At 39.6% G+C, this 13,369-nt stretch overlaps 1 protein-coding gene across 3 annotated transcripts in view; it reads left to right on the top strand.

The window, feature by feature from the left end:
* FAM120B (family with sequence similarity 120 member B) overlaps positions 1-5,137 on the top strand; it is a 52,649-nt gene extending 47,512 nt beyond the window's left edge. For all 3 annotated transcript variants that reach the window (XM_063329104.1, XM_063329103.1, XM_063329105.1), the window contains exons 10-11: positions 877-955; positions 3,212-5,137. In XM_063329104.1, the coding sequence (XP_063185174.1) occupies positions 877-938 (62 nt within the window). In that variant the 3' untranslated portion in view covers positions 939-955; positions 3,212-5,137. The remainder of the gene's footprint in view (positions 1-876; positions 956-3,211) is intronic.
* Positions 5,138-13,369: the final 8,232 nt, after the last annotated feature.

Raw genomic sequence — 13,369 nt, 5'->3', positions numbered from 1 at the left:
TAAAAAAGATTTATTGGAAAAATATATCTGTCCTTACAAAAGAGCCCTGCAATATTTTAGAACTCCTTTTGAACTGATCTGCTAAGATGACTCATTTTGACAAAGTTTCTTTTTCCGAAGTTTGCTAATATTTAGAGAGGTATTTGGGTTGCTTCATTATGTAGCCTGTGGAGGAAAGAGTGCCTCCACCCAGAAAGCATAAACCTAAGAAGCACTGCTGTTTCTCTGAGGTGGTGGTTTGAATCCCCTCAGGCGGAACGTGAAATGAATTTAGGCATCCCTCATTTTATGGTGAATGCTAACCACTGATCTGTTGTAATTAACAGCTCATCCTCTAGCTGTATTTTGAGAGAAGGGAATTCAGCTGTGGGTGTTTGGGATTTTCAGGGGGTTGCGGTTTTTTTGTTTTGTTTTGATTTTTTTATATTTATTTATTTAAAGTTCTCTTCATAAATTTCTTGGCTGTGTGTCACAAATGGAGAGTGCATCCATGTAACTCAGAGCAGGACATCTAAGCCTCACAGTGAAGTAGATTTTTCCTTAGTGTTTCTTGTTTGTTAATTTAGAAGGCTTCCTATTTAGCACGCTGACTTTTGTGTATCCCATTCTGAGTGTCCGTCTGTTCTGATGCTTGTTAAACAGATCATAAGTATCTAATTTAAAACTAAGGTTGGGCTTCTGTTATTGAGATATAAAACTTTGCATTGCAGTACTTCATAATATTTATGCTTTGAGTTTAAAAGTCTTGCCTGAGGTAGCAAGCCTATATATGTATAGGTGTAAATGTATTTTTTCTTGCAGCCTATCTGAATAAGCTTTTGTTGTCCTGCTTTAATGTTAATTAAAAATATTTAATTCTTCTCCTGCTCCCTCCAGGTAGAGAATATAGATCGGGACATCCAGACCGGAGGAGAAGATTCCACCATCCTCCTCAGTAAAGAATACACATATACAGGTAGCAAACTGAGATGATGGGATAGTTACCATTGAGATAATTTTTGTCTATGAGAGCCTCTTTTTATGAACTGTACAGTGTAACTGTGACTTTATGAACTTTACAGAGTAAAATGTGACTGTGGAGGAAATCACTCAAAGCTGAGGATATTCAGCCTGTTAATGACTGGTCATGTTAGGTCTAAGGTTGCTATGAGACCAGAATCACTAAAACTTAGGTTAAAGATACCAGTTGAAGCACAGTAGCATCCCAGTATAGCTAGATTGTTTTGTCCCTTTGACACTGGAAGGTATGAAGTGCTTTTGCAACATAGATACTCCTGACTGTGACTTTTAAGACTTAAACGATAAGTTTTGCCTATTTTTGTTATAGTTGTGTATATTACAAGAGTTTGCTTACCATGAATAATGTGCATATCCATGCTGAATTGTGATTTGTGTTTTGATTGCGGATTATATCTTTATTTTAAGGGTTATACCATTGTTACTGAAATCTGTTGAAAAGTCTGAAACATGACATCACTCGTGTAAATATCATCTGCCAGTGAAATAAACTGACCTTCCTGTAAAATGCAGCACTTTCTTTCAAGAGCCAAAAATTGCTATTACTTTTGGAACTTCTAATTAAGCAACTTTTTCTACCCGTCTCAGCTGACTGTGTGGAGTAAACCCACATCCCTGCTGAGGAGAGAAAGAGTCTGAGTCTTGTTATGCTTTACTTCTGTAATAAATGGTACTTATGAGAACTAAGTATTATTTCTTATCCAGAATTGTAATTTAAACACTTAACTTCAGAACTATTTATTAAAAATTGATATATTTCACTTTGTGAATCAATTTCAGTGATGTATGTATTTCTTTAAATATAAAATTAATTCATGTTATATAGAGTTATTGTAAATAGTACCAAAGAAACATAAAATAACAGCACATGCGATTTTTAACAGCATCATAGGATCATATATTGATAAACTGGTATCATGAAAGTCCTTCTTCAAGTCATTACTTGTGATTTTTAAGAAACTGTTTCAGAGATTACAGCAACTTTCTTATGTCTTACATTTGCATACCCATTCAGTTAAAAATAATCTTTACTTAATTTACTTTACTTAATCGATGTCTTCAGGCAAGAAAAATTAGACAGTTATGTAGAAATCCCATTTTAAATCACAAAGTGTAAAAATTGTAGCAGAATAAAAAAGTGTCAATACTTATGTCACATAGAAAGTGAGTGACACACTTAGAACCACGGTTATCTCTTTACTGATCTGCATCTTAACCTAAGTGAAAATTTTCTTCATCTATGTAATCTTCAACAATTGTATGCTTTTCTTAGATTTCTAGCAATCTTTGAATTGGGTTGACTGAAGTGGGTGTTTATGGAACTGATGGGTTTTTGTCTACTTATGTTCTTTGGAATCATAGTATCTTTAGTTTTGTATTTCAGCATTTTCAGTACTTTAAGTTATATAATAACCTCTCCTCTCATACGGGAGGTATATGATGAAAGAATGAAAGCCTGTTGTCTGTTCCTGCTCTCAAAAAAAGACTGCGCAGCAGAAAAAGAGGATATCCAAAGATAGAGGCAAAATGTTAAGAGCAAGCTTTGAAATCTGATACGGTTTGCAAATTTTTGTAAGAGTGTGTTTAGTTGTTGCGGATGGTGACTATTCCAAACAGTAAAGTCAGTGGTGTTGCACATGGACAAAACTTTGTATTTATGCAGAAAACTGTGACCTTAATGTTTATTATGTTGGAAAGTCCACTCTTTTGGATTATTTTTCTTTTTTGTTTTCAGTAATATGGGTTAGTATTCTGTTAGTGTAGTTTTCATAATCATTGTTCTAGATTTTACTGTTACAAAAACTGATCTCAGTCTTAGGCTTCTTATTGTATTACTGCCAGGATTATTTATTTTTATAAGCATTGGAAAATTGGATTTATATCTGAAAACTATCAATCTCCTGACCCATACTAACAGTGAGTAGCAGATGCTATAAAACTTAATGCTTGCATTGAGACTTGCAGAACTTAAGGTTCAAAACATAGGTGCTATATATAGTGATATATTAGGTGCTATATAGTGATATATAAAACATATATCACTAAACCCAGAATGCATCGTTATGGTAGTTTAATTACCTACGTAATACAGACCACAAAATCTTACCCTGCAACAGGCTGTAACTTCTAAAGTTGTTTTCGTTGTTGATGTTCATGTGTTTTAATTGTCTCCTCACAAGTGTTTGTCTTTTAGATCATCCAGATGACCCGATTCATACTGGAAATGGATGAAAATGGATAAGAGAACAAGATACATCTTAATGAAATGCCGTATGGTGAAGATCATAAGAACTTCATCAGTATTTCTAGAATGGGGTGGGAAGACTCTAATCAGAAATTTATCATGCCTCATTTTTAGTTCCATTTTATTTTGTATACCTTTTTTTTCTAGCCTATAGCATAGAGAAGTAAATTATGGAATGTTGTGAAACAATTATTATATAATTTAGGTTCTAGATAGTACTGTTTGGAGCGCTTTACAAAAACTTTGTTGACACAGTTATGAATAATGATCATTAAAAAATTATGTCTAAAAAAGAGAGGCCAGTCTGAGGTGTTGAAGAAGGCTGCAAGAATTTAAGAATTCATCTGCTTCTGTCGTCAAAACTATCATGTCTTTTCTGTTAGACCTTTATGCTATAGGACGCTGAAAGTGCCCGGTCTTGGACAAAAATGGGTTCTTCTAAAGTGTTTACAATGATGTCATGGTTAAAAAAATGATACTTTTCTGTCATATGTCTTACTTTCATAGTTCCTCAGTGTCAGAGAATGAGAAAAGGGTAGCTAAAATATTCCAGAGAGATATAAAATTGGTTTCTATGTACAAAACTGCTACAGCTTTAATGTCCTATTATTTGGGGGTCTTTCAGAGCTGCATCAAATGCATAGTCCTCTTCTGGAATACATAGAATTCTCCTCCATATCTAATGAGTCATTTACAAAACATTTAAGGTTTATGCCAGACCTTACATCTGTCTTTAGCCTCAAAGTAAAGGTTTGAGTGTGAGCCTCTGGACAGTATAATTTTGGAGGAAATTCTAAATCAAGGGGAAACTAACAGACATTTTGAATGCTTGCTTTTTTTTTCCCTAAGTGGCAGTTGTTCGAAGTACACAGGGTAAAACTTATTCCCTGTTGACATCACTGTTGCTTCTTTTGCAGATACTAGTGGCACCATGAGTTCACTCTATACTGGTAAGGTAATCCCAAGAGGTCTAAGTAAATGGACAGAGTACAGGTAGGGCAATCAGGTGTTAATTTTCAGTGGTCTATTACTCGTCACACAGACTGTTACTACTTTGGGGATATGTATGTTTTTAGAATAGTACGTAAGTACATTTGAAATTACATGTCCTTAGAAGTGTTTAGCATAAGGAAGAAGCATTATTTTTATATTCCAAAGAGAAAATTTAGCTCTAATTTTGAAATCTATTTTCAGAAGAAGCACTATAGCTACTGTACAATGTAAACTTATCTTTAAGGTACAATGATTACTGATTTAAACTCTGTTGGTTTTAGTCCATTATTGTTGTGTTAACGTTGCTTAGGCTTTGTGCAGGTCACTCCTTTGAGTCAACTGTCAGTGGAACTTAGTTCCTATTTAGTATACAGGTTATGTCAAAGTGAATAGTATTGTCAGACATACACAACTCAATACTGTAATCTCCTCGCATGTATTTTTCTGTTTGTAACCCAATAAATATATTCTTTCATACTCTGCATGTAGCAACAGTCCAGCTAAACAAATACATTAGCAGCAAGACAGGATTCGAGTTGTTAAAAGTCTGAACAGACACAATTTTTACACAACACTGTCTGATTTGCGTTCCAGGGGTCCTGTCATGATAGGGGCATTCCTGCATCCTTTTTCTATTGATTCTCATTACAGTACTGACTGTAATTGTACTACCACTTTTTTCTTTTTTCTTTTTTTCCCAAACCTTTTGGAATAATGTGGTCTGAGCTTTATGGAAAGTTCTCTAGTTTCAGGAATCTCATGATGTATAATAGTGTATTTGAAAAGAATGTAACTGTGTGCCAGAATTTGTTGGTAATTCTCCCTTCAGGCTTTGATATGAGAAAAGATTTCTGTTGGCCTCAATAAACAAAGTTAAATACAGTTAGAGTGGGAGTTTTGCTGTGCTAGTTGTGGTATGTTATGAATTGTTGGTAATAATTATCCTGACTACTGAAGAACTGTTAGCTTCTCTGTGAGTTTTTTTTTCCTCCTAATGTTAGACCATAAGCAGAAGCTGCTTATTATTATTTCCAAGCCAAAAGATTTTTATTTTTTTTTCCCACCAGTAATCATAGAGTGAAAGCAGAAGCATGAAGTTGAAACATAGAGGTGCTACTTTCCTGTCTCACTGAACTTTAAATTGGTCGGAGTACCATAAAGCTTAGGGGCTGTAGAAGTCATGCTTGAGCGTGTAGGGATACCATGGCACTGTGTGAGTCTGGTGTGGCTGCCCTCCTAGGTACATTTTGATGACCTGGGAAGGTTCCTCCTGAATGTAGGTCATTCAGACTTGCTGGGGTTGCTCAGGACAGGGCTCAATGGGGGCAAGTATACAAGCTCTAGCGTTTGCTAGTGTCTCAGGAGCAGAGGTGTCTGCCAGCCACGTGGTACTCTGCACCCTGAATGTTCTACCAGGCTCTCCTCCTGACCCCCAAGGGGTTTGGCTGCCTGCAGCTGGGTGACCTTGGGTCCAGCTGGTGTGTGAGAAAGACCTGTGTGAGAAAGCTGTGAAAAGTCTCATGGGAGGCCTCTGCCCCTCGGCTCAAGACATGCATTTAAGCTCAGGTCCTCGCCCTTGGTCCTTGCCTAATCTACTTTGCAGACATGCCTGTGTTGAGCCTGGTACCTTGCTGATTCTGCCCTTGCCTTGCTGACTTCCTGCTTTGACCTGGGACGTGCATCACCACCATGGACTTGCCCAGCGATCACAGGACTGTGGTGTGAACCTGATTACCATCATCAGACCTACTCTGCTCTTGCTCAGGTACTGTGGGGCTGCACCCTTACCAGTGCAGTCACTGCCCTACCTGTGTTGTCACTGGCAGCTGCTGCCTTGCTTCCCTTGTGGAGGAGCCCACCCTTGCTGTTCCATGACAGTGGGCTTTAAGGCCCAGACAGCACAGGTGGTCAGAAAGTTTGCCTGTAGCTACCATAGTGATTGGACAGTGTCAAAACAGTGCCTATGGCCTGTGGGATTACTTGCTGCCGAAAAAGTGAAAAGAGCGGCAACCAGTAAAATGCCTTTTTTTATCTCTATACAATTAGGAGCTTGCACTCATTGCTTTCTTAGACCTTGCAGCTGACATCCAGACATTTCTCATTCATAATCAGGCTACTGAGTACACTGTGTTTCAACATTACATGCCACAAAAGTGAAGCTGGTTCAGAACATGGAATCTCATTTGTTAAAGAGTACGTTCCTGCAACTGATACTCCTAGAGCCCTGCTGGCCTGTACTGCTTTTGAAGTCCTAGGTAAGACATTAGGTGTTAAGTTTAACCTACAGTGTCTTGGCTAGGATTTTTTACCTGGAAGTGTGTATTTTTTGGGGGGCTCTGCAGTTGAGAAAACACATGATGAGTTGAAGAGTTGTCTGTAAAAGACAAAAAGGGAACTAGCAGGGTATTCTGCCTTAGTACTCATCAGCCTATGTGTGTTATTTGATCTTACTACAAAATTAAGGATTAATGTTTGGTTTTGCTTGTGCCAACTGGCTAAACATATCTTTATTGTATTAAAAAAAAAACAACCCTACAGTTTTGAATGCTTGTTTGTTCAGGTGAGGAATCAAAACCAAGAACTGCTCCTGATCTTGTATTAAGCACTGCTCATTGCATGAATAGGAATTACGGTAGTGCACAACTGAAAACTCTTTAATGCACTTGAAATCAGAGTGCAGGCGGGACTTCAGGTGCAGTAATTTCTGTCTCCCATATCTCTATATACTACAAATAGGGAGGTAGACATTTAACTGGGGCCAAAGAACTGCTCTGACTGCAGAATTTATCACAGAGTGTTGCATTCTGCCCTGGGTGTTCATATTTGACATCAAAATTGTGTTTCATCAGTAAGCATCACCAAAAGACTCTCCTCTCCTTGTTGACTACATTTGCAACTACTGCTCACCAGTCCTTCAGAGATGAAGGACTTGATTTGCTAATCTAATACAATCACAAACATGAAAATTACATGGTCTAGGAAGCAAGGAAGAGACATAGAATACAAGAGACGCGTACAACATTTAATATTTTTAGCCTTTTATCTTTGTGTTGGTTCTTTTTATTCTCCCACAGTTAGTCATGAGATCACTTATTGAATGACCTATTATTAGTAGTGATCACATAGATAAAAAGGGATATATTTAATGTTAATATACTTAATCTAGGTATGAATTTTGTTATGAAATATGTTGATATTTCAAATGTATTCATCTTCTCTTTTTCATGCCAGAAGACACAAGAAATACTAGGCACAGAAACCAATCCTGTATATAAGCCCTCTGAAAATGCTTGATAACTGAAGGCTTTTTAATAGAGAATGGTGCCCCCTGTCTCAAAAGTTAGGTAGCCAAGTATGCTGCTGGCCTTTGGACTCTTATTAAAGAGCAAAACTGTACTGTAAGAACTGTTCTGATCTCAGATGTGATTTCTAAATATACTGTAGGTAGCTCAAAAAGACAGCGTTCAGTGAAAGCAATCATAATTTTTAGAAAAGTGATGAGAAACTTTCACGTCATTTATGGCATTTGGAAAATTTAAGTTAAGGTAACCATTCAGGAGTTAGCTTTATCAGATCAAGCTTTATTTTAGTCAACGGTTTGTTTGTTTGTTTGTTTGTTAATAGCAGAGCCCCAGCAGGTTCTGTATTTACTTTCTGAGAATACTTTTAATTTTCATTTGTGATGATGATGCGGCTCATCTAAAAGGATGTAAATGTATAATGTGATGCCTTTTGATAATCATCTTTGCCCTCTGGTTTAATTACCCATCAGATCCTTTAGTCCTTCTGATCTACATTCTGCTGGAGGGTTTTCAAACTGAGTAAAGTTTACCCAGGTTTGAGGCACGCTGGTGATAAAGCTAAACCTCCTGTTATGTAATACGCATATGAAAGATCATCGCATTTAAATATGGTGATAAGGCTGGCTCAGAACCTTAACCATCTTTGGGCAAATTGCAATACTTCTCTCCTTAACAAAGCCTTCATTTTGTAGGTGTGATTTAATTTCTACTCTGCCTTTCCTATGCAGAGGGGTGACTCCACAAAGGAGCAAATAAGAGAGGTTCAAAAAAATCCACTAGCGACATTTCATTTCCAAACAAAAGAGGGGGGGCAGCTACACAGTTGATGCACAGCAGCAGAGTATTAAGAAGGTGGCTAGTGCTGCTAGGCCAAAAGTTCTAGGTTTTAAAAACAATTCAGAAACCTAGGGCATACTTCCATGATGGTTGCAATACACATAATCTAGTTATATTTTTTTAATTGACTCTCTGCATATCTAGGCTCATTTTGCAGCTGTAAGTGACCCATCTGCAAGCCTAGACACTGATTGTGGTTTATGCTTTACATAAAGGTTACATTTTGAATGATTTCCTGAAGTGGTCAAACAAAAAGTAATTAATAATCTGCAAATTCATCCTCCTTTTACTCTGAGAATGAACTTTTCCTTATTTGCATTAGTGATTACTATATTAATTCTTGGCAACAAATAGGGCTGTGAGAAACTTGCTCCAAGCAAATTAAAAAAAAAAAAAGCATCAAAGAAAGAAAGTATTAAGTGCTAATAGAAGCCAGTTTGTGTGTCCTAACACTTACTTGTTTGGAGTAGGAAAGAAATCCCAAATTTGTGATTGTGCATTTGTTTACACTAATGTGTTATTGCTTCATCAGTCCACCATCCCCCTCCCTGATAAATGCCCCCATCTGTCTGCAGAGAGCTACCTAGCAAGGCTGGTAGCTTGTTGTTTTAGAAATTAGGATCGGGGCAAGGCGGGGGGTGGGGGGGGAAGCTTCTCTTCTGTTGCTTGTGCTCCAGGAGTGCAGTGATTCAAGGGGTTGTTAACTGCCCTCTGTAGTGCTCACTTAGGGGCTACAGCTGGTGCCTGCCCACAGCATTTAGATTTTGAGAGGATGAGTGTCCAGCCTGCTGGAGAATAAGATGCATTTGCCTTTCTGTGTGCTGGATATGATCTGTCCTTCAAGAGTGGGTAGTTTGAAGCCTAAAACAGTTGTACTTCTAGGTATGTGAGGGTGGCGCGTGTGAATTTTCTGTAAGAGACTCTGTAGCGTTTTTCTCCCATACAAAAAGTTACCTTACTCTTTTTTCTGAGTTCGGTTAAGTCTTTGAAGGGCCAGAGGGAGTATTTTCCCCTGGATTCTGTTGGTTTTAAATTGGGCCAGAAGAGGAGGTAAATCAGTTTAAAGGTAACTTTACAGAAGAAGATTAAGAGAATATGAAGCCAGAATTGCTTGAAAAATAGAAATTAAGGGCTAGGTTTTGTCTTAGATGGCTTGTACAACTGTGTTGAGATTAACTGCACCCTTTTAGATATGTTAGTCTGACAGTGCTGGGAAATTAGCCCAGGCCTTCTGACTTCTGGTAGCTTTCCTGACTGCTGGACTACAAACTCGCATGACAGATTGCATCCAGCACAGTAGGCTGCAGAAAGTAGTTAATGGAAAATAGACTGCTTTGATGTTCACTTCTGGTGGGCTGATCCTCTGGTTTAAAGGCTAAACATCTATTGTCCTCAGTAGGAGTTTTCTTTATGAAAAACTTTCACAAAATCTGTAATTTCCCACTTTGTTTTCTGAGACTGTGGTTTGCTCTATTTCTACATTCAGTAGCCAGCAAATATTTTCAAGAGCGATTTGTAATTTTCGAGTCTCTAACTTCAGATGCCACAGACAGGACCTTATTTCTCAGAAATTGCTAAGGATCTGTCTCCTCCTGCTAAAGCAGATGTCTCTAAAGTATTTCCATTAGAGCACCAGAAACGAAGGCACCTAAACACACTGCCTACTTTCCTGAAAAATGAGGCTAAGCACTGCAGAGATGCACCTTAGAAAACAAGCTCGGCTAGAATTAAAATGGTGGGGGGAGGGTGAGGAGAGCGAGAGCAAATACAGTAACAGCCTATGATTAGAAATCTTAACAATGACAGTGAGTTCTGTTTAATTTCTAACTGCTTAAAAGCAGGCCTGGGGAAATGCTCTGCTTAGAAATGTCACGGAAAGTGCAGCTGGTCCACGGGCTTTCTCTTGAAAAGCAAAGGATCTTTCCCATTTTGCAGTAACACTGCCATTTACTGGGCCATACCACTAGCAATTTGCAACAATGGGAGGGAAAAAAGCTGCCATTTGACCTAGAATGCAATTTTCAACTAATTAATAAAGTGACCATTAGTGCCCGAGGGGATAATAACAGGAATAAGAACAAATTACTATGGGGTGCAAAGGAGGCTTGGGCATTGTATTGCAAATTTCTTATGGCACTATTCTTCTTTTTTTCCTCACTAATACTTTTAAAGTGCCCCCACTCAACACTTGCTCCTTGTAGGACCCTTGCAAACCACATAAGAATTAGCCCTTCAAAGATCAATCAGGATCTAATTGTTGTTAACAAAGTGCCACCTGGAGAGAAATGTTACAATATACCTTCATTACAAAGCATTCAATCTCTCTCACACTCACAAGTCCTGGCTACAGTACAGACAAAAAGAAGCGGTTGCTAGCATTAAGATCAGGCACCTGCAATTGCTTGCCCGCCTCTGCACAAATATGCTCCTAACATTGCATGAGCCTCGTTAGAACTGCTCTGTTTATGCTTCCTCACAGCAAATTTTGCTGGGGTCTCTCTATTTGCGGTGCTTTAACATATTACTGAAGCCCTCATATTGATAGGGATGTTAGGCAAAGCAACTACACCATTTGCTGTGCTCATTCATAGGCTCCAGGATCTGCTCTTAGTAAGGACTATTCTGTATTTTATGACCCCTACTTTCCGTGTCCCAAAGGCAAATGTTCAGGAAGCTCACAGTGAAGTGTTTTCTAATGCCCTGGTTTCGTTTCTCTATCCTGTCAGAGATTTTACTTGTAAGTATGGCGTATTTGCTGTGGGTCCTGTCTGTGCTAGTACTTTGCAGCTTCAATGGTTAAAATTCAAGACAGGGCCCACATTGGTCAGTGTCTGCCATTTAATTCTTGGTCATCTCTGTGGCTTCATGTCCACAGAAGTTGAAGTCGACTGATGTTACTGTTGTCTGTCCTGAAAATTTCCAGTGGACTGCTTTATAGCAAATTGAAAACTGCTGTCCACAGACTTGCTTTGCTCATGCCTTGTTTACAAAGTCAGGGAGTTGGCTTGACTGAAAGCTAACCTGCTTAAGGAACTAAAAATAAATACTAGGTTTTGATCAGTTACTCGATCTGTCTGCTGTGGCTGCACAAAAGCTAGTGCCAGCACAATGGAGGGGCAGAAACCGGTAGCTGGGAGCAGGTGAGGGAACACAGGGCCTTCCCTTTAGTGGAAGGACTTGCTCCATATTAAAGTGAACCCAGACTCTTCCCAAAAGCCTTTTGTAAAACTTTATTAAGCAGTGGGAGATACAGAATCATAGAACAGCCGAGGTTGGAAAAGATGTCCAAACATAATCTCATCCAACCTTTCATGGGAAAGGGAGCCTAGATAAGATTATCTGTCACCCTTTCCAATGATATCGTGAAAACCTCCAGTGATGTCTCTACCACATCTCTGGGGAGGTTGTTGTGAATGATTTTTCTCACTGCAAAGGATTTATTTTTTATATCAGGATGAAAGCTCTCCCAGAGCGACTTGTAACCATTGCCCCTTGTCTTCTCCATGTGGCTCCTTATGAATATAGAGCCTCTGTCCTCTTTGTAGCTGTCCTTTTAGTAGTAGAATACTGTGGTGAGGTCCCCTCTGAGCCTTCTCTTCTCCAGAGAGAAAAGACCTTAATCCTGTGAGGTCTTTTCTCACGGGACAGGTTCTCCAGCCCTTTGATCATCTTTGTGGCCTTCTTTTGCACAGGATGTCCGTGCCTTTCTTGAATTACGGGGACCAGAACTGGACGCAGTAGTCCACATGTGGCCTGACAAGCACTGAGTAGAGTGGGATCATCATGCCTCTGTCTCTGATAGTAATGCCTCTGCCAATGCAGCCCGGGATACAATTTGGTTTTGTTGCTGCAGCAGCACACTGCTGACTTATGTTCAGCTTGTTGTCTACCAGGACCCCAGGTCCCTTTCAGAAAGGCTGCTCCCCAGCCATAGAAATCCTGGACTGTGCTGGGCTCTTCGGTTATGTCATCCCAGGTGCAGGACTTTGCTCTTGTCTCTGTTAAACTTCATGCTATTCTTGCTAGCCCAGTCTTCCAGCCTATCCAAGTCTTTCTGTAAGATGGCTCTCCCTTCTGACGTGTCCATCTCACCACCCAGTTTAATGTCATCAGCAATATAGATTAACCTTTGGCAAGTGGGTGCCTTACATTATGAATAGTGGCTGCAGTGAATCAGAATGAAGGCAGTGAACAGGAGAAAGGAATAACCTTTATTTTAATAAACATAGAATCATAGAATAGTTTGGGTTGGAGGGGACCTTTAAAGGTCGTCTAGAATCATAGAACCATTACGGTTGGAAGAGACTTTTTAGATCATCTAGTCCAATGCCCCTGCAATGAGCAGGGACATCTTCAACTACATCGGGTTGCTCAGAGCCCCGTCCAACCTGACCTTGAATGTTTCCAGGGATGGGGCATCTTCCACCTCTCTGGGCAACCTGTGCCAGTGTTTCACCACCCTCATGGTGAAAATTTTTTTCCTTATATCTAGTCTAAATCTTCCCTCTTTTAGTTAAGCTGTAACCCTTTGTCCTGTCACAACAGGCCCTGATGAAAAGTTTGTCCTGTAGGCCCCCTTTAAGAACTGAATGGCTACAATAAAGTCTCCCCAGAGCCTTCTTTTCTCCACTCTGAACAACCCCAGTTCTCTCAGCCTGTCCTCATAGGAGAGGTGCCCTCTGGACCTGCTCCAACAGGTCCATGTCTTTTCTGTGCTGAGGGCTCAGACTCCAGGTAGGGTCTCACCAGAGAGGAGCAGAGGGACAGAATCACCTCCCTCGACCTGCTGGCCACACTTCTTTTGATGCAGACTGGGATACGGTTGGCTTTATGGGTGTGAGCGCACATTGTTGGCTCATGTCCAGCTTTTCATCCAGCAGTACCCCCAAGTCCTCCTCGACAGGGCTGCTTTCAATCCCTTCATCCCCCATCCTGTATTGATACTGGGGGTTGCCCCAACCCAGGTGCTGAACCC

Source organism: Chroicocephalus ridibundus, chromosome 3 (assembly GCF_963924245.1).
Source record: "Chroicocephalus ridibundus chromosome 3, bChrRid1.1, whole genome shotgun sequence".
In the NCBI taxonomy this organism is placed as follows: domain Eukaryota; kingdom Metazoa; phylum Chordata; class Aves; order Charadriiformes; family Laridae; genus Chroicocephalus; species Chroicocephalus ridibundus.
The sequence above is the reverse complement of the archived record's forward strand: the minus strand, read 5'-3'. Positions and strand labels throughout refer to the sequence as shown.